General features: G+C 31.2%; 1 protein-coding gene across 1 annotated transcript in view; it reads right to left on the minus strand.

Moving 5' to 3' along the window:
- LOC145322429 (A disintegrin and metalloproteinase with thrombospondin motifs like) overlaps positions 1 to 23,415 on the minus strand; it is a 241,350-nt gene that overhangs the window by 56,235 nt on the left and 161,700 nt on the right. The window contains exons 8-10 of the mRNA XM_080164421.1: positions 19,764 to 19,831; positions 16,327 to 16,470; positions 166 to 252 (exon numbers count right to left, since the gene is read on the minus strand). Of these exons, the coding sequence (XP_080020547.1) occupies positions 166 to 252; positions 16,327 to 16,470; positions 19,764 to 19,831 (299 nt within the window). The remainder of the gene's footprint in view (positions 1 to 165; positions 253 to 16,326; positions 16,471 to 19,763; positions 19,832 to 23,415) is intronic.

Below are 23,415 nucleotides of genomic sequence, written 5' to 3' on the forward strand. Positions count from 1 at the left end.
CGTTTAGCGAGATACTTCGGTACAAACGGACACACACACAGATCCTGTTATTTCTATTTGAGGATATACAAACACAAGTAAAATGTAAAGCACCTGTACAAAAACACATCAAATATTTTTCTTTGTTATTTCTTGATATACTAAACTATAAAAAATAAGACTTACCATGACATAATCTTGTGTTTTATGTTGATTATACATGAGTACGGCTGCCTCATTTTCTTCATCTTGATAAATATCGCCTAATTCATCCTAAAACAAAGAAAAAATGATTAGATGACGTTGATTTTTCATCTTGTTAGTTGATTTTTTTTCAATCACTTCATAAACAAGAGAAGGTACTACATGGTAAAATGACTCTGATTTATATATATTTCTTTAAAAAAAACACTCTATTTTGGTATTTATTACAGGTAAGGTTAGGTTGAGTAAGGGTTAAAGTACGCCGAGAGGATTGTATCCAAAGCAGGGAATATAAATATATGTTTTCTTTTTCAAATATTAAAAATATATAAGGAGTTTGGGTGGTTTATTTTTACTAGGTATGAGAAATGATGTTCAAGCCTTTTTCTTTAAGGGGAGTAAATGAGGAATGCCAAACGTTTGAGGGGGGTTAATCTAATGTATGTTTAAAATTTTAATTGAGGTAAAATGAGGGGTTTCAAAGTTTATCACCCATCTCCTGGACTTTTCACCTCCAAAACAAAGCCCAGTTTTGAAATGATCTTTCCTACAATTTTGTAACTCAATATGACCAGCAGTTTTTTTGAGATCTCTGTTACACAGACACACATCAAGTTACTTTCGTACAAAAAGTATATAACAATTATTGATGTTTTTTTATTTTGTTTTTATGGTAAAAACAATATAATCTTTTGATATTATATGAATATGAGTACCTCTAGAAAGATTATGTAATATATTATTATTATTCATACTTGCAGGGAAATAGGGATAGATTAATAAAAGACAAATAAATCTCCAATATCAATCATAACTTTGGTAACCTATAATATGAATATGGTAAATATTAATTAGTGGAACAGGAACCTTTATTCATTCAATTTTTATTATTCTCACCCTCCCCGTTAGCTATAAAAGATATATTCAGGAATAAGTCAATGAAATATAAATTAATCCTACTCCAGTTATAACTTTTTATATTTTATGTCCCTTTCTCCCAGCAAAGTATATCTGTCTCTAAGATAAATATATTCAATAAGAGATAATATTACTTTATCAATATTTTTATTACTATAGTCTTTTTTATCATACTTTATATTTATTTGCAAATTATTTTTGCAACACATAATTGCCTCGGCCTTTGCATTTGGAGGAAGGCTCTCTATTGGAATGGGGGAGTAAAAGGGTAGAAAATACCCTTAAACCGACCGCAAGACTATAGTTTGGAAATAGCTTAAAACCACCCATGCATTTGTATGATCTTAACGGACAATAAAATCTTACTACTATAAGATATTTCTCTCCCAAAAACAAATTAAAAGATTCTTTTTTTACCCTAGAAGTTCATCAATCTGTCTGTCGTAAACGATAGCTCTGTTAGAACAAGATATTTCTTTTAAATTAATTAAAACTATTTCTGCAATGATCTATGAAGTACATCAGCTGTTTAATATTTACTAAATTAAGTATGAAATCTTAAACTTAGAATTTTTCTTTTTTAGAAAATAAAGATGTTTCAATAAGCTCTTTTGTTTCTTTAACCTTTCATTTGTTGAGCTTCGCTAAGATAAATGTTGTTATCCTGGTTTTTACATTTCTAATGCAAATTGATTTGGTTTGTTTTGTAACATTTAAAAATGTTTGTAATGGTATTAACTTACAGCTATTCATGAGTAATTATAGGGAATTCAAGAAAAGGATAATTAAAACCCTCAAGTAAGTGAACAAAAATTATTTCAAATATTTGCACCACTAGGTAGGTGACTTTAAACTTAAATCCAACCAGTTCCTAAAGTTACAATATCCATTCGCTCTCTTATAGCTTTTGATGACTTTTATTTTTTATTAGGTTGTCAACTAGAATTTTGTACCAATAATTTTAGTCTAGAGAAGAGTTAATTTTGTTTATCATAATTATGAGTGTACATCAATTTAACGTCAATTTTTTTTCTTAAATATGCAATATATGCAATGTATGCATTATCACTGAAATCAACACCTTACAAATTGTAATAAAGAAGATAAAGCTAAAGTATAAAACTGTACAAAACCTACAGCTAAAACTTGACGATTTTTGTAACCACAGCAAATCTTGAATCCGCACGAAGTTTTGGCGTTGAAAAAATAAAATTTGCACTCTGCACTTGTGGTACGCGTGTTTTTGGAATATTTTTTACGGTAGGGATGAAAAATGCCCTCTTTCCCTATTTGGTACTTTAAACAACTAAAATCATAGTTTTCATAAGTAGCGCCCCAATAAGCAAGATAAATCTAAAACTTGAAAATCTTAGATATTTAATTTCATTTTTTTTTCTGTCATTTAAACTAAGCTTAAGATTTGATGGGGCAATTTTGACCCCAATCTACTTTTCAAAATTAATTAATAATCTGAACAATTTTAAGATAGGCTTTTTTAGCATTATAAATTAACCTACAAAATGCATAGGAATAATTTGGGATTGTAATCTATCAACCCTGTTTAACTGCTATGTTGTTATTATATCGACAAAAAAATAAATCAATAATATGTAGGTAATGACATCTCGTTTTTTAACCCTACAACACCCCCTTTGGCAAGCCACTGCTTTATAACAAGGGTATGTCTGTGCTTTCTTTATTATTTTTTCTTTTATGTAACCACTTAGGATTTACTCAGATGATATGTGAGATAGGTGTTCCTTTTTATAACCGCTGTTCAAACATATTTTAGATTTAGCTTTTGAGTGGCTTCTTGACTGCTTCTAACATGTTTATATGGATAAAATATTTGAGATATTTAACCCAAACAACATATTTATCTCCAAGGAGGAGGAGGGGGGGGGGGCGGGTCATAGTGAAGCTCTTAAATTTAAAAAAAACTTAACTATATCACATCAAAATGCCAAAAAAGTGGACAGTATTATTCTTGATCTCTTTAAAAAAATGTAATTCTATCTGAAAAAATTTAATATTTGATACAAAAAGCATTGCAATTGAAATAAAAGGGTAAAAAATGCATTAATTCTAGCAAATGATTGCCTCTGAAGTATATAAGGGATACAGGGATAAGACAATGAAATATAACTTTATTCTCCTTCCAAATATCAAATCTTATATATTGTCTATGGTTATAGGTTAATAAGGAGGGAAAAGGATGTAGATTAAATTTCCCTGCATTGCAATATCCCTTCCCCTGAAAATAGGTATCTAGGTACATCATGACAATCAAGTTTGTGCTACCTACAAAATTCTTTTCCAGTTTTCCATTTTTTTGCAAATGAACCTAACATAGAGCACCCTTTACATATTCCAAATGAACGCTTAAAACCATCAACTATTTTAAAGGTATTTAAGACATTTTTGGATAACTTCATGCTCCTTGCAAAACAGCAGTCATTTTTGAACCAAAAACTCTTAAGAGGTTATCATACCCTTTAAAAGCTGTTCAGAAATAATGTTTACCTTTAATTTAAGTGCTTACCTAATCTGCTGTTTAAGAGACCTTAAGGGACATACTGTCTTTATCGACAAATTGTTAACATAAATTATTAACAAGATTAGTGCTCATGAAAACTTGAAATACCCTTTTAAAATGAATAAAGATTAAATGTCTTTTTATCTACAGACATTCGGCTAAGATAAACTAAATTAATAAAAGTGTAACAAGCACAGACAAACTTTTTGACACCATTGTTTTAGAGGTCTGAGAGCTACGAGAAAGCAATGCAATGGTGGTAAAGGCATTGAAGTCATATGATAGTTGCATGGAAATTGTGATATTTATCATACATTGAAATCTTTACAGGTAATTTTACATGTAAATTGAAAGCTTAAACTATTTGCAGATTTACCAAGAAATTGAATGCACATATGAAAATACTGGACTTATCATAGCTTTTAAATGTACAGTTAGGTACATGTTTGGATAACTGTGTTTTAGGAGGGATAGTTGAAAATTATTTTTCTAAGGAGTACATAATAAAATTAAAATTAACAGAGTTGTGTTGTATTATTGTTCCTAGTGTTTCATACCGTAGTTTAACTAGGGTTCTTTAGGGATAAGACAATTGGCGATAATGATAAACAAAATTACATCATCTTTATAATATAATTAATGTATGTAAAGTTTCGACACTGCTAGATTGTAAAAAAAACGACGAAGCCCAATCTGTCCCACTTTTGAGCAAGACGATTCCTATATGACGTCATATAAAGGGAAAAGAAAAAGGGAAGAAGAGGGGGGGGGGGGAAGAAAATCTCTTCAAAAGAGATGGGAGAAAAGGGAATCGTCTTGCTCAAAAGTTTGACAGATTGGACTTCGCCAAAAAAACAATTAAAATTATATAAAAGTCCAAATTTTTTAAGGTCAACAAAGGAATGATAAAACTTTGTGGACCAGTATAATGTACAGTCCAATGTCCCCATCCCTCCCTGAGTTTAAACCAACTTAACCGTAACCTTCCATCAAATATGTTCCTCTGAAATTCTAGTACACACTAATCTACTCCTGTATTTAACTGGAATTTTGTTAGCGGGAGGTATGAGGGAATTTTTACAGTGATTTTAAAACTCACAATTTGTCAAAGCTTTTATTTTTCTAATGCAGATTCTATGTAATATACAAGTGGCTTTGCCTCTAGCATAGAAGCCTTAGAAGGGTGAGCAAGAATATAAAGCCTAAAACCGCTTAAAGACATTAAGTAATTAAATTTCCTCAACAAACATTGGTGATATATGAAGCTTTCCTAAAATAGAGCCTTGATCGATTCAGCGGTAAGCTAGATCTAAAAGGACAGACAAAAATTATTACTACTTTTCATGGCATTATAATGATAATTCGAGAGCTATTTCATGCCTATTATTTTTTAGTTTTAAATTTAAAATTGACAATGACAAATTAAGTTAGTACCGTCTTAAAGCGTTTTTTTTTGCGTACACACTAGAATAAGTATTAGAGTGGCTACGCTACTAACAAATGAGGAACTATCCTATATGAGACAAAATTATCTCAAATATGGTCAAACTCACGAAATATTTTTTAAAGCCTAAAAACCATCCGAAATTGTTAAACATACATAAACAATTGATAGTGTATTAAAGAAAATTTTTTTTAGTCCTTAAATAATACAAAATTAATTTTTTTCATTTTGACTTTAGCAACGCCATCAACTTTAACACATTGAAGAGGATATACTAATTTTGTTCTAAATCACATAATTTTCAGAGTTAAAACATGATTAATACCTTTTCTCTTCCTTTAAACTTGCTTGACAATCGGAAACCTTTAAATCAACACATTTATTAATGTGTAGGAGAACAGCTCTTCACAAATGATTTTTACCTGGAGGTCGATTGTGGAAAAACCCTGGCCTAATATCAAATTTTTTTTTCATAAATGGAATAGTCCATACTTGGGTAAAATAATGTATCAATGCTAGATTGGAGACGTTATTCTAACTAGTTCTATAACTGATTAATCTGTTTCCAAAAATCTAGCTTTCTTTCTTTGCACTTCTTTGTACTTGTTTCTTTGTCAAAATGATAAAATGTTTTAACAAATAGTCTTAAATATATGTGGTAATATAAATAGAAAAGGATATACAGGGAGGTTGGCTAAATCTTACCTTATTACCTCTTGGCAGATGAACTGTCCCTTCCTATTAAACCTACATAAATGGGACACAAAAAAATACATTATGCATAAAAACAACTTTATAGTAGCGAAGCAACTTTAAAATTAATTTTGTTTAAACCATAGAGTGTGTTTTAGTTAATTATGAGAAAATATATCAACAGTAACGAAAAACTGTTGAGCTGCAAAATTGTTGTAATATTTATTGATAGCCACAGCCTGCGGCTGGCAGTTCAACAGTTTTTTGTTACTTTTGATATATTTTCTCATAATTAACCAAAACAAACCAAAAAAAAGATTACATGTTCAATATTACAAGTTTAGCTGAATAATTGCACCAGTGGTCAGCCGCCAAACTGCCAAATTAAAACTTTTGCAGAATATTTCTAGACTGAACCATAGTATTATAATTCAGAGCTCTATCTTGTATATGGGCCTCAGAGCGCACTGTTACTGTGAAAGTGTACAACCCCCCTCCCCCCTATTTAAGTTTAGTAAAGACTAATAGTCATTCTAAATGATTTAAATTACAAATCCGCTTATAAACACTGAATTTTGTCACTTCAGGAAGGGGGAGTCGAATTTGATAACCCAATTTCTTATTTTAGATTTTAAGAAAAAGTATTAAAACAAGGATGGCAACATCCATAAAAGCGAAGTACTGAAACGGTAGGATAAACGGACAATAATACTTGTATAGTGTCAGAACTGAATAATCATAATATAAATATATAAGAGTCAAAGCAAAATTGTAAGTAAATTTGTTGAAAAACTGCTTGATTTAGGATAACGTTTATGGACATACTTACATTTTTAGGAATTGATTATAGAGTTCCTTCGCTTATTACATTATACTTTGTTGTCCCAGGAATCAATATACCAAAAATCAGATCAATAGGATGATTAGATCACATAAAAATTTGTTGTTAAAAAAGTAAAAAAATCAACATGTTTAAAATGGACGTACGGACATTTTGGTGATGATTATAGAGTTGCTACGCTTTCTAAATCACCATGCAAAATTTGAAATCGATAGGACAATTTTATCATGCCTAAATTAACGAAAAAAGCTATCCGTTACGGACGTACGGACGGACCGACCCTAATTATAGAAAAGATTCGCTTTTAAAATTTTTTTAGACGTAGAATTGTTTTTTTTGGGGGGGGGTATTTTTAATTTTTTTGGGGGGGGTTAGGGGTGTCCTCCCCCCCCCCCAAGAAAATAGTTATAAACCTTCCCGGGACCTATGAGAAGCTACCCTGTTAAGGAGAACCCGCTCGGTTTAGCGGTTAGCGAGATCCTTCGGTACAGACAAACAAACAGACACACAGACAAAGATCCTTTTACTTTATTATAAGGATTATGCTCCAGATTGATTGAATGTTTACAAGAAGTTTCTGCCTTCTATCTTTTATAGGAGCTGAGAAAATGATGTTTCCCCCTTTTTGTCTCTAACAGACATTTTAAATTATAGAGTAGCTTCGCTACTAAAAAAAATAATACATTGTTAAATTGTATTTAAGAAGGATGACAACATCCATTAAAGCGAAGTCCTTAAAATTAAAAAGAAATTGATTTGAAATCATGGTTGCCGTTTAAGATTTGCAATATTTTCTATACTTTATATTAAACATATAGAGCTGTGAAGCATATCATGGATGCTTATATTCATCACAATCATTGGATCTTCGTTTAGAATTTAGAAAGGCCTAAACAGCTATTTGTTAAATCATTTTATCATTTTAACAAGAAAAACAAGCATAAAGAAGTTCAAAGAAAGAAAGCTAGATTATTGAAACAGATTATCAGTTATAGAACTAGTTAGAATAACGTCTCCAATCTAGAATTGATACCATAATTTACTCAAGTATAGACTATTCCATTTTTTGAAAAAAAAATTATTTTAGGCCACGGGTTTTTTCACAATCAACCTCCAGGTAAAAATGACTTCTGACTAGCTGTACTCCTACACATTAATAAATGTGTTGATTTAAAGGTGTACGATTGTCAAGCAAGTTTAAAGGAAAAGTTTAAGGTATAAAACTCATGTTTACTCTGGAAATTGTTCAAATGAGAACAAAAATACGATTTCAACATTCTTGTGTTGGCAACCATGGCTTCACCTAGGAGTATAAGAAAAATAAAAAGATCTCTTTCTATTGTTGAAAAAAATATTTTTTTTCAACACAACATCATTGCTTAATGTATTTTTTATAAGTTATGATAGTTTTTAGGCTTTTTCGGTTCATGCGTGATATTTTTGTATAAGGAAGTAAGAAGTGCTCATATGTGAAACCATTCAGAATATTTTGACCATTAAGATCATAAAGCAGTTACTAGAGTGATGGTAATCCCTGTTTTTTTTCTGTCCACCTCAAATCAAGTAGCGTTGCAACAATAAGCATCGTAATGTATAATATAAATTTTTTTGTCTGGGGTAAAAGATCTCGGAAAATTCTGGTCTCAATTGGTTGTGCTTTGTAAGAAAATTTTATAAATATCTTTGGTTTAGGCTATTTTACTAACTAGAGCCTAGGAAAGAAGAAATTTTAGTAGGGAAATCTTTGGAAAATGCTATAGCACAATGTAACGAATATCTTTACTCTATAACTGTTTGCGTCTACTTATATGCTTGTGTACAAGAGAAACTGCGTAGAAAAATGAATGCCTTACACACTGTTTGCTTACAATTCCTTAGTGACCGTATAATCACAGGGATAGACATTCTATTAATATTTTTTTTTGGCTTTTTTGAGCATTCTATGTAAATTATATAGCGTATTATTTCATAAAGGTTTTAACCGCAAAAAGCACAAGTATGCATGTTGGTCGCAAGAAATATTTTTAAAGTTCTGTACTGTACATCATTTTGTGTACTCTTGATTATAGGTTTTTCTTTACTAAAATTGGCAGGATGTAATTATGTCTATCTGTGTTTCTACCAAAAAATCTCGCTGACTTCTTGACAGAGAAGCTTCATTTAGACAATAGGAAAATTTAAAATCTATTTAGGGGAAGGATACCTTTCATTTTATGTTACTTTTTTACTTTCTGGTATACTTGAAAGTTATGATAGATACGTTCAAGGTTTAGCTTGTTTGTGTTTTGCGCACTAGTTATGGATATAATTGTTTTAGTTATTAATCCTATTATATAAAGTAGTAAGATTTTTTTTTGTCTGAAGCGTAAGTTTTCAAAGACTACTGAACCGATTGAGTTCTCCTTTTAAGGGAAGCTACAAATAGGTCCCGGGCTTGTTTTAGGCTATATATTTTTAGATCGAAGAATTGGGATAGTTTTAGGCTACCTCTTTCTTACCCCCTTAAATAAAGAGCACCTAGATGCTAGAATATATATGAGCTGTATGGAATTTGAAAATAAAATTCATGAACTTTCAAACATACTAAGTAATAACAATTTAATATAATAAAACTGCCAGGATTGATTGATATGCTACTCTATAATAGCTATTAACATACTTTTTGCTTAATGTTAAAAGTAAAGACAATAAAAAACCTATTACAAAACGTAATAAGGTTTTTTGTCTGAAACTTAAAATTTCAAAATATTCTAAATACTATTTTGAATATAGAGCCACTAAATGCTACGTGCACAACTGCTGGTATGGTGTTGTGAGTACAGGAATTAAATTAGTTTCTATGTAAGACTTGCTACAGCACCCCTAGCATCTAGGGGCCCCGTATTATAAGACGTAGGAAGGGTCACAAAATAGCCTGAAACCATCCCAAATCTGAAAATAAAATAGCCTTCAACCACCCCGGGACCAAAATGAATCCTTCCTTAATGGAGAACTCAATAGGTTCAGTAGTTATCAAAATCTTAATATATAATAGCATTAAGTTTATGTACAATTTTACAAGATCAGTTGTTCGTTAAAAAAAAGAATAAATTAACATGCCATTTAATTTTAAAACCCTATCATAGTTAATTATATGTAAAAGAAGCCATTTTTGGTTTACGCTTTATGGATTAAAAAAAAAAAAATATACGAGAAATTTTTTAATAGAAAGGTCATTGAGTTTAACTACCACCTACAATAAGTCGCGTTACTGTAAAACAGAGAAAAAGTAGCTTTGGTTTTTTAACACGATGAAAATGTCACTTTTAAGAAGCGCAGCCACTTTATAAATAGAGTATGTCCGACCAACAAACCATAAATCTGTCAACTACCGCTCTAAATATTTTTTCTTTTGCTAATCATTTTTATGTATTGCTGAGATCTTAAGGGATAGGACAATGAAAATAATAAATTGATATACCCCATCTGTAGATTTACTTTGATTGAAAATTTAAAACACTGTAAGTTTTAAATGACCAATAAAGATTCAATAAAAGTATCTAAGGTGTTTTAGCCTATGAATATTGTGTTTATAAAGCTTTGGTACCAGTGTAATTTACAGTCTAATGTCCCATCCCTACCTGTATATACATTGACACTATTTTGCCAATAGTTACTTAATAAAAATTCCTAAGAATAATGCAGTTAGCTTCTTATTGCTATACTACATCTATAACAACCCTAATCATTAACCATTTTTATGAATTTTTGCTATTTTCCAAATTTTTACAAAAATGCGGGAACGCTGATTTCTGGTTAATAGAATATTCATATATACACAGAGCTGGCTATAAAAAAGGTCGCTGTTTTATAATCATACACGGTTATTGTTTTTTTTGTATGGTAGCGCAGCTGCTAAACAATTAGGGTCTGTACGTCTGTATGTTGGAGAATTCGGACGTATTTACTTGCTATTTAAGGCTGCTGCTTCATCAGCTTTAAATTGTAGTTTCTCATCTATAAAGAAATACTAATATAATTACTATGTTCTTCCACCATTTCTACTTTTTTGTTTCTATTTTTATATTGATGCTTCGCTACCTATGGATATTGTCATTCATCATGTTAGCCTACCAATTAAATTTTAAGCCTACTAAAAGTTGTCGTATTTTTATGGCTTATTCTAGTATTTTTAACAAGTTAACTTTTTGTGTTATTTAGAATTCTTTAAAGAGTTTTTGTTCAAATTCAACTATGCCCTTGGACAATGAACATAACGTCGAAAAATGTATTTAATTAGTTTTCTCGTATTCATTCGAATCCGGTGGATAGGAACCGGTTCTCATCCATACGAAAAAACTATGTCTAGCATCGTATTATTTATATCCAGTTTTCTACGAATATAGAAATGTACAATCATAAGATTAAAACTAGTTTTTTTAGCCCCGTGGTGCCGAAGGCACCGGCTAATTGTACATTCTATATCCGCGGAAAGCCGTTTATAATACGATACGAGAAATAACTATTCTACTTCATCAAAAATTCTACTCAATTTAAAAAAAAATTCTGGAGCTTTAAAATGAAAGAAAAGTTAATACTTATCCTTATGTTGATACTATAACAGCTATAAAATTTTTGAAAAGTTGACAAAAAATGGATGTATTATTACTTGGATCTCACACCAGATTATCATGTAATCTAATTAAGTGAAACTTGTAGCTGGCAAAAACGACGAATCATCCATCCATCCCTTCCCTTCTACGGATGAACGAACTGACCAATAAGTGATGTCCATGTTAGCAATCTAAATTGACGACAATTTTCCCCTGACATAATATCTACGTATATTCAAAAAAGTAATCCTATACTAGATTAAAATATATATGTTTATATTTTTGTCTAGCCTCTAGCGTATGTTTATGAGTCTATCTATATGGAAACTAAACACTATAAAAATTCATTCCCACTTTTATGACAATTGAAAAAAATGTATACCCTTCCCCCTTTGATTAAAAAAAACAAGAGGTGTAAAGGTACTAGGGAGTATTAATGTTAAGGGGGGGGGGGGTGTGGACAATTTATATAAAATTATGTAAGGTCGTGTATGCTCGTCAATATTAGGATTATGTACTAATGTAGACCCCAATATTTGTCAGGGGGAGGGAATGACAAACCCTTACAGTCCCTCCTCCTACTCCCATAAAGTTTGACATAGAAAACTTGAAAGTTACCTTCTCATCATTATAAGAGAGTTAAATTTCAGACACGTATTTTTAATGCTTATGCTTAATCTTTTTCATCAAGTCCACAAGTAGTTTTATAAATGTCATGACTCTATATAAACTAAAAGTTAAAATGGTTTCTTTTTTTTTAAGAGTGTAGATATTCACATAAGATAGTTGTCTATGGGTCTTTGTGTATATTTGATATCAATTTGACTACTGGGTCCCTGTGTCAATTAGAGTTTTAGAATAGATGCACAAGTCAATCATGTAACAACAGAAGGGAGCAGTACTCTTTGGACATTGGGCTGTCTATTACATAAGTCCCCATAGTTTTATAATAACGTTGGCTCAACAACTTTGGGGACTTTTGTTGATTTTTGATTGGTGGGTTCATTAGGTTGAGTGTCCAAACGTTTCAACCGCTGATAGTAATCTACATAAGGGATAATTTTGTGTATAGTCATTCGAGATGTACATCAATTTATCGGCCATTGGCTTATCCCTTTAGATCCCTTATTTACAACTATTCCTCAAAATAGCTAGGACATATATTAAGCTTTACAGTCTAGCAGTTTACCAGATCTTACTGAACTTACATATATAAATTCAGGTACTTTAATTGAAATTGCAGTCTTTTGTTGACATAATAATAATTGGACAATGAGGATAAAGCTATGTTATAATTATTATAATACTCTAATTAATAAATCTATTTCGTCCTTTAAGCTTATCTATAAGGACCATATTTAATATTTATGTTTTACTTTTTTGTATTCTATTTCAATCTAATCTTATTCTAGACTAGTTTTAAACTAAATATTGTGTTTATCTATGTGTCAGTGTACAATATTCTGCTGTATTCTTCATCAACAAGGTAAAAATTAGGATATTTAAACTTTCATTTAACAAAAAAAACAAAATCATTTGAAATCAAAATTTGTCTTTATTATAAAAAATTTCAAACAGTAGAAGATAGAAATTTTATTAATCTTCATACTTATCTTTCCCCTAATAATCATGAGTTATCAAGGTAGAAATTCAAATTCAAATTGGAATAATATTATCCCTTTATCCCAACTGAAAAGTTAAGATGTTGTATCTTTTACGGAAATAGAACATATATAACAGGGCTGAGGGATAAGTTATTATTTTATTTTATCTTCATAAAAATAGATAAAAGTCTTTCCATTACCTATATGAAGCTTCATTGTAAAGGATAACCAAAGACTTCTTTTTGTACAAACTTACAAAAAATATGCTTCTTTTATTGGGATGTATGAAAAACTATCTAACTTAGATGTTTATTTATTTCAAAGGTTTACAATTTAAGTTATCTTATTATACTTCACAAGTAAAATAAGTCAATTATCAGGAGACAAGTAATAACTAATTCTATGTTAATTCACAAATATATATTTTCCCTGATTTCTAAATATCCAAACCATTCTAGCCAATAGTAAGCCATGGTTCTAAAAAAATACATATGTTTCGGGGCCTTTTTTTCGGAAGATAAACTAGTTTGTCTTGATCTTTTTAGCAGTCACTGACAATTTTCACAATTTATATGAAATAGATTTTTTTTTGTATTTAATCTAATTATTATCAACAAATTTTATGGAAATTAGATTTTTACTAGCTGAATATTTTACATTACAGAAATTTTCATAACTGTTGACACATATTGTATAGTCGACATGTAAACAAATAATTCAACAGAATGCTTGCATGTTTAGCTGGAATTTTATATTCACCATGGCAACCCCTATGGAAACCATCTCAGACATCGATCAACTATGAAGGCAAGTTCTATGGTTAAAAAAGAACTTCATACTACAACAGAAAATATTTAAGCTTGAATTGCTACTCAACTACTCTATGAGTAAAGCGTGTCTGTCTGTCTGCCAAAAAACATATTCTTATGCTTTTCTTTCTCGGTGTACTCGCTCCCTATGCAATATAAGACACTTTATCACGTGCATACAATTACACACACACATTTACAGACCGGTAAATACAAACAAAAGCAAATTTAGTTTTTATCTGTACTGTTGATTGCCTGGCTTACGGACTATGTCATTAATCTATCTATATTCTATTAGTCTTACAGTTTAAAGTTCTAGTTCTATATCATCTTTATAACAGTTAATTGCTGTTCTCAGCTTCATATGTTCATAATTGTCTTTTCACTTGTTGTGTTATTATAATGGATAAAAATGACTATAGTCCCCTCTTTTTGAATCTGATAAAACAACACGGGCGTAAGGTGAGACATTTATCAGGGGTAAAGGAGCTATTAATCCTAAAAAACTGTTTATTTTAAGAAAAATAAACTACAAGCTGTTGATATTATGTCATTCATCAACAACTTTATTATATGTAATTAAGTCGAACATTGAAATTGTGTTTCAATAGGGTTTTATAGAGTAAAGTTAGGGAGAAATATGGCCATCGGAGAAAAACTGTTTTGCCTTCAACTATTCCATATGGACATAATGTGTTATTTATGCGAATTAAAGGTAAATAATGACGTTCTGTCGACATGACATTAATCTCAAGAGGTCATAGCTGATATTTTTTATATAAAATGTTTCTTTTGACATTATAACTAGATGCCTATGTTTGTAAAATAACTGCAGTGGAAGCAAAATAGTCCTGCAATATCCCCACTAAGCCAATTAACCATTCCCTTCACCCCTGCAAGCCAACACGGCCAATGTGATTTTCGTGAAGATATTTTAATTTGTAATTCTGGATTGGGTAAAACTTTATATCTTAACGCGCTACATTTAGAATGGAATAAATTGATAAGTGTCAGTGAAACATTTAAGCTGTTATTGTATTAACATTATACTTTTAATGGTTGTAATGTCGACGTTAATATCAGACAAAATAAATTGTTTCTAAGAAGCTAAATTTGGTCATACTTTTTGAGAAACGGGCTGATGCGCCTCTAGTAACTAAGGGCCCTGTATTTAAAAGGTAAGGTGGGGGCAAAAATAGCCTAAAACCATCACAGGACCAGTAGGTATGTTTCCTAAAGAGTAGAGCCCAATCGGTTTAAGGGTTACGGACAGACAGACAGGCAGACATCGTTCTACTTTGTATTATAGATAGAGATCTTTTACTAATAACATTTTTAATTTTGTATTGCAAACGTTCTAATATTCTAATAATCCTTTTCAGAGTTGCTACGCTTGTCACATTTTACATATTTGTTACAGATATCACAATACAAGGTTTTGAAATAATAGAAATATTCTTGCTCGTGCCTCAATTCTCAATCAGAACAATTTGTAAGCAACCCTACGGACGGACCGACCCTGACAGACGAGTAGAAAAGCTTCTCAATTAAAATAAGCAACAGAGGAAAAGGAAAAATACAAACATTTGTTACCAAATGAAGAATGCTTAAATTGCGTTGCCATAATGCAAAAAAGAACCGCAATTTTATGGCAAAGTATTTGCGCTATTGTTCGTAGTGCAGCTACTCTATAAGTAGGATATGTCCGTCGCGAGGTCGCTACGTCAATAGGGCAGTATATTAAAGTAACATATGAATAACAAAGGCAATCTGTTTACATGTCTTGATTATATCAATAATTCTTGTAATATAATATTTTACTATTCTTTTCAGACAAAATTTTTGATATTTATTTGCTACGCTACTATAAAAGTTATTGCCCTTGTTTCAAATTATTTCTGCCATTGTTTTAATCATAGACCAAATAGGAAAGGTGCATTTTAACTATTTTGAAAGGGCACTCTGTAATTTCGAATTTTTTGTGGCGAAACAACTCTACCAGTGATTGTTTCTGTCTGTAATGCTGATTTCTAGTCGGTTCTTTCTATATCATAAATACACTTTAAACTCTTTCCACCTTTTAACAATTTAACATTTAACAATAAGAATTAGTGCAGCCTTTCTATAAGTTTTCGTGTCTGTCTGTCTTTCCTAAATTCTGTAATTCTCCTTCATGTTTCTATATTCAAAGAGTATCGTAAGAATCTACCATGAAAAAAACTGTAGAGAAAGAGTCTCTTTTTAATTGAACTGCGAATGTTTTAGCGCTCTTAAATGTACCAATTATTTTCCCCTTTAGTGTCATGATGAACATATCATTTTTAGTATGGTAACTTGATCATTTAAAGTAGATAAGGTTTCTTCATATTTAAAGGAGTAAAAACCGTATGGGAAAGCTTTGTTTTGGTCTATAGCATTTTTTGCTTTATCTCTTCTTTCATTTTAGCATAAAATTTAGAATTTTCCATGGCACTAAAATAGAACATTCCAGACAACCACCCTTTGCATGCCTTTTTGTGTTGTACCCGTTTTAAGCAAAAACATTACACCCTACCATAACTATTAGTGGCGCTTTTCTGACATTGCAGCACTATATACATTTTCTTTCTGTTGAATTTGCCACCGAGTACTAGTTTTTCCTTCACTAAAACTAAGGTCATACTTTGTAAATATTGTCTGTAACAAAACTAATGTCGTCATTCTTACCTGTTTAATATCATCTTCAATGAGACTAATGTCGTCTTGGTCTTTTTCCGCCATGAACATGGTGAGCGGTCTATGGCGTGGTACAAGGTTCTCATTCCTGCTCAGCGACAGGGACAACTCTCGACCAAAGGCAGACAGCGAAACCTTAACAAAAATTTGTTTGAGTAATGGATATATAAGGGGATAATTTGTCGTCATTTTAGGATTGTTTGTCCAGTAGGAGGGGAGGGAATGGGGTATTGAGGACTGGAATATCGTTATTTTTTAGCCAGCTGAAAGTATAACTTCATTAGAGTACATGAATATCATGTCCAACATCTAAGTAATATTATATATTATATAAATTGTTTTAGTTTTAGAGTTTCTACGATTTACTGAAATATTTGTCATAAAACCAAAATACTACTGTTGCCTTTTCTATAAATATAACTGTCAGTTCTAAAGATGACAAAACCTAAAAATTACAATAGCACTCAAGCATAAAATAGATTTTAAACCTTCTGTCACTTTTTTCCTATGAGAAGATTTCTTCTCAGAGATATGTTTGCTCTTATAGTAATACACTTAAATACTACGGTAAAATACAAATTTTCAAAGGACAAAATTTATTTTCACTTCACGGATTAAAAGATAATTAACCCTGATTGGCTTTTATATATTTTTTTCAGGGAAACAGGGGACATATGACAGTAAATTATACTGGTCCCCAAAATTCTTGTAGTCGTTGGCTTAAAATCTTTTTGTACTTGAATCTTGATTGATTTGGACCAATATAGAAGATGTAATTATCCTTCTATTTTATCGTTATTTTAGGTAAAGATAATTTTATCTTCGTTGTCCTATCCCTTAAGATCCTTGTCTATTTTAAAGTCAGACTGCATTGAGATAGTAGAATATAGACTCATAAATATTGAATAATTCATTGCTAAAAAACTATCGTTAATTAACGGTCGGACATTCTTAGTATATATCATAGTACTTATTTTGTGTCCCAAATTAAGCCATAGTGTTGTGTAAATAAAAGTGAGACTGTTCAAACTTTGGAAACAAAATAAACTCATAAACCAAAAGATTTCATCGCAAACTTGGAAGGGATATTTCTTCGGTGGAAAACTATTTTGTTGTTTGTTTAGATTTAATAGAGGAACAGCTACTATATAATTAAAGTTTATATGGTAGAATTAGTGTATTTTCTTTTTTTGCTGGCGGATTTTTTTTACCATTAAATACACAATTTATTAGAAACATCAAATTTAGTGATTTATTGTCAGAAATATTTATATGAACTTCTCGGGTCTTTGTTGAAGGACTTGTTGTTTGTTATTAGTTAATTTTACACTCCGCTGTTTTGGAAATATTTTTCTTGATTTAATTAAGAATAAGGTGCTAAAAAAGAAATTAATTTGACAATAAATTTTTTTTATGATAGATAAAAAAGAAATATTTTCAAGGCTATATAACAACAAAACAAACAATCATAGTTTCAAACTTTTACTATTCCTATGATAGATTTTACAAATATTTTCTTTTTCTCAAATGCAATTGCAAATGCGTTTTTATTCTTCTAAGAGTTAGGTTTTGCCCCAATTACCAAAAAGATAAAAACATATGCTTTATACCAAAAAAGCTGAACGTATAATCAAGAACATCCGAACTTTTTTTGCAAGGCGTAGATGATAAAAATCTATAAGCAAGCGACGAAGCCACAAGCTAATCTCTCATATCAATCTGCATAGAATTAATTAAACCCCTTTCTAATTATTTCTCAAAAATGCTAGATATAAGTTTTAACCTTTGACAATTCGTGGTAAAAGTAAGCCTAATGTAGATTTCTTTTTTGGGTTAAAATATGGAATATGCATATTATTGTACATGTATAGATGTATATAAATATGTATGTAAACCTAACAGTTTTACATTTTCATCCTGAAATGGAGATATTCAATGTTGGGAAATTTTTAAAACATTTTTTTAACACAAGGACATATTTGTACAAAGATAGCAAAGAAATAACATACTTGGCCAACACTACTTTTAGGCTGTAGCGCAGCTTTTTATGCATGTGTCTGTAGGTCTGATATACTATAGCTCTGTTTTAAAATCCAATATTATCTTTTACCATTCCGTTATTTTGCATCGAATTTTAGATTTTTTTCACGTAAATGTTACTTATATTTAAATAAAGCTTGTTTTTGGTAGCAAAGCTACTTTATACGTGTTTGTGTCTGCCCTTCTGTCTATCTGCAGGGCAGATAATTCACTTTCCTTCAATTCCCCTTTGCTTGACTTTCCCTTCTATCTGTATTCCCCTTCCCCAACCTTCCCCCTACCCTTTTCTTCCCAGTCAATTTACAAAATGACTGTTTCTAATTGCTAGTATATTTTACTTATTATTTCCATCAGCTTTGCTAAAATTGGTTGGACGTTATCGTCCATGTTAAAAGCAGAATCAAATGAAATATTCGTAAAAATGTTATGCATATTGTTGAAAAATGCAGTGACGACGTTGGAAAAATCTTCTTGTTTGCAATTTTATTTGTAATGGAAGAAAAAGATGTAAAAACAAAATAGAGAGTAAATCGTGGATATATGGATAGGACAATTAAAGGTAAATTATTCTTCACCGCTTAATAATGATTTAAGATAGGCGTTTTCTGAGATGACCCCGAGAGATATAACCCAGGGCCTGCTAATCAGCCAATTACTCCAATTGAAAATGCCGCAAAATTTAATATTTTGTTGGAGAAAAGTTGGAGTAAAACTTTTTTTTGTAACTGAAGGGGAGTGGGTAAGAAGGGGGGGGGGGGAGAAAAAAGAGAATTGGGTTGTGGGGAAATTTTCCTTTAGAATTGTTTGTCAGAATCACATTCCTTTTTCCATGGATATAACTATAGATAAATCGATAGTTCTATCGATAAATAAAGAAACAGATCGAAGGATAGAAAAAAAACTAATGGATCCTTGATCGATTGTTTGATTCGTAAATAAATGAATCGAAAGATGAATCGATAGCTGAATTGATAGTTGAATCGATAGATGAATCATTAGATCAATGGATAGAGAATTATATAGATCAATCTATCGATAAAAAGATTTATCGATCCTTAGATAAACATTTAGATATATCGATATGCAAATAAATCGCTAGATAGCGAAATATATCTATCAATTTATTATTTGACATTAAAATTCTTTAGATGTATAAATGCCAGTCTGGGATGTATCATCGACAGTACAAATAATATATTAGATAATTTATTGCCAGGAGTTTCAATATCATTGTCATTTATACAGCTAAGGTTCAGTTTGTTATAAATATAACCATACTGTTTGAATTGCACTGGCGAAAAAATATCTACTGTACTTTGGCCGGATGTGTAAATGGCAGTCTCCATTGATAGAAATATAGGTGGGATTATTAAAAAAACAGCTGTTACCTGGTGAAGGCCATCCGCGCTTCGTTTTTGTCTTCGTTGATGAACATGGACTACTTCATATTCAGGCACTGAAAAAAATAATTATCAATGATTAAAATCCGCAAATAACCAAGATAGTTTAGGCTTAGTTACGGCTCTGCAGCCGCAACTAAGCCTTAAATTACATCACATTTGAGTGATCTTATTGTATTTTTAAATGTGGGATTGCTATACTTGGGTCAGGTTTAGACTTCCAGCTAATTTTCAAAATTGTAGGGGGTTGATTTTACTGAGTTTAAGAGCGGCTGAAATACCGAGCCAAGACTTATGCCCAGATCACCGATTTTTCTGTAGGTCAACCTAAACAAGTACAACCCACAAATACATTTATAAAATCGGTCAACCTAAAGCTTCTATAGGTCGACCTAATATTTCCAGAGGACGACCTTTGTCTTTTGTGAACAATCAACCCCATGTTTACGCCCTGCCTCCCTTTCTGTAAAGTAAATGTTTGTGAACTCTAGACAAATTCCTTCCCAATGTTTGATCTAGTTATATTCAAAGTTCATATAATCAAATACACATTTTAATTTCTGCTTCTAGGATATGAAAATAGTCAGAAAACCCCAATCTTCATCTGAGGGGAGTGTAGACACCCCAGTATACCCGTTCCCTCTGAAAAGTAATATGAAGGATTTAAATTAATAGGATTCCCATATAAACCTTTGTCAATTCTGTATAAGTCGTGTTACTTTGTACATTTACACACTTATATATATAACAGAAAATGAATTAAATATTACATGTAGGTTTTAGCATCGATATTTATAAAATGAAAGTAATTCTTTATCAATCTAAATAATATGACAAAAAATAATATGATTGCTAAAATATAAATATTACATGTCTTAAGATTGTGCTATTTAATTAAAATAGGTTGAAATTTTATTTAAAAATCTAACTAGAGGGTGCAAGTCAAAATAATCCACCTTAATAATATTCTTGGGAGTTAAAGAAAGTTAGAGCAGCCAAAATACTAAATTTTTACAGAGACTGAGATAATCTTCAGGATTGATAGAGGAATAGTGATATCAATATTAGTCTTCAACCCTTTCTTTACCCACATATTCGCAAGATATCAAAGGCATGATTTCATAAATAAATACTGTTTAAAGATTAATTTCAAGTTAATAAATAAAAAACACAAACATGGAGATTGTAAGAAAAAATTAATTTATCGTTAATTGTCCTATCCCTTTATACCTGAATAATCTTATAAATTGTTGAGATGCTTAACAAACTTTAGAATAATCCTTCCCTTTTTTAAAAGCGCAGCTACATTGCATCTTGATTATTTCCGTACGTCCATACTGCGAGAAAATAAGTTTAGAAAAGGTCAGGTTATTCAAATCCCACATTTAAAATTGATTTTAGAAAAAAGGATAATTAGTTCCGTCATATGAAGGAAACGAAGTATACGGCGAGTATATTTACAGTAGCTTTTGAAAGGTTATTTTAAGTTAGGTTAGACAATTAGCCCCGCAGGTTTTAAAAATAAGAGAACAGCAACTCTGAAAATATGACGAAATTCGCAACTTCGTTTCCTTCACATGACCCATTATTTCTAAGTTCATAAATATTTTACATATATTAATACTGTATATCAGTTTACTGTTCTATTTATGAATAGTGTTATTCTTTTCTGTCAATACTGGCAGCATTTTTTTAATATAAAACTGCAAAGGTTTTTGTCGACATTATGGATTTTTAAAAAGTTGTCATTGCTGATGTGTTATCGACATAACGATATTAAAATAACATTATTAATACAAACTACAATACAAATACTATATGTAATACTATAACTACTCAATTTTTTGGAATAGTTGTTTATTCACCTAAACTTTACTTTTCTATTTATCCTCTTTTAAAAAGCCAACTTTATCTGTTTTCTTTCTCTTGTAATCTATGTGATATACCCTTTATCTGTTTTGTGTCTATTTGTAGCAGTAAAAGTAGATAAGAGTTTTATTTAGATCAATTCAATAATCTAGTGAACCGCTAGATCTTAGTGTTCATATAAAAAAGAAGATAAATTTGTCACTAAATAGCGCATTAATCAATAAACAGAACATCAAACTGTTATATATCTATAATACAAATGTGGTAATCAACACCCAAGTTTATGTATCCTTATTCCTGCTCACATTCCTATACTTCTCTGGCTGAGTCAGACCTCCACTTGTAACCGCCACCATACTCCATCCTGCTGTGTTGAGGGCTAGTTGATTGTTGCAGGCCAAAGAGTGAATACGCTTCCTCCCGTCTGCATTCGGTTAGATACAAGCCTATAAGTCTAGGCTGGCGGTATCTATATTTCCCACGTGTTCAAGTACGTCGTTTCTTACCTAACTAAGAAACAGGACGTCCAAGCCTTTAATATATATATCATAATAAATATATCCTATAATAATAATCCCATTAATCTGCCTATTTCTAACCAGTTTTATATGTTTAATAAATGTGTATTTTTTAGAAATACTTTGTTAGATTATTGATTATTAAATTGTATCGGAGCTACTCTATACTCGTATTCGCAGTCTGTCTGTACATCCCCTCATACGTCATTTTGGCGCAGTCTTGTCTACCACTCATTTTTTGAGGGGGGAAGGTTTGGATAATTAGCGTACAGACAAAATTAAATTGTAAAGTAGCTTCGATTGCAAAGTGAAATTAATATTTTCCTGATAACTAAGTTTATTCACGGAAACGGTTTACAGTAACAATTTGTTACAGAATATTTATAATAATTATTTCGTGGCAAACTGCCAAATAAAGATAAAAAGGAACCCGCCTTTTATTTTCACACTAGTATTTAATTTCACACATTTCCATATTTTCTCCTTAAAACAGGAAGAAAGGGATATTCCCAAGTTCTTAAAAAGTTTCGTGGTAGACAAATCAGTGTTAACGAACACTACACTCCAGCACCATGACCGATAAGAAAAATGATGATAAACAAAAACCGCCGCCTCCGCCGGCTCCGGCCGTCTCTGGCACCTCTCAGCAGCAGCAGCAGCAGCAGCAGCAGGCTGACCCGCTTTCCCCTGAAAAAATCAAAGATCTCATATCGGAAGCGTTAAATGATAAGTTAAACGAATATTCGGCACATTATAGAGATTTAATAAAACAAGAATCCGAGATTATGCAGCTCGAATTAGAAACAAAATGGGCAGGGTTTAAGGACACAGAATCACATCGCAGATTATTAGCCGATACCGACATTTTAGATCTAAAACGCAGAGTATCAAAACTCCCAGCGGACGGAAATCTTGGCCCATTGTTTGCGGAAAAAACGCTAAACGAAAGTCTTAACATGACTCATTTTAACACCATAGGTGATGATTCAATTAATGCCACTTTTTATGACCGTATATCGGTCCAGCAAAAGATAAACGTGGTTGAATGGGTCGCCAAGGATAGGATGACAGCCCCAGGTTGTATGGCCTATTCAATTGTAGGCTTTATAGGTCCGGCGGATAATGACAATTGGATGAATGTAAGAGAAACTTCTCTAACTGAATATGAAAAAACCTTGCTAGAAAGGATTCCCTTTATCCCTGATAGGATTAAGTCGTTAGAACCCCTCCGTAAAACTACAAGGTCTGCACCC

The sequence above is a fragment of the Acartia tonsa genome, chromosome 6 (assembly GCF_053477335.1).
Source record: "Acartia tonsa isolate MP-2025a chromosome 6, ASM5347733v1, whole genome shotgun sequence".
NCBI classification, from domain to species: Eukaryota; Metazoa; Arthropoda; class Copepoda; order Calanoida; family Acartiidae; genus Acartia; species Acartia tonsa.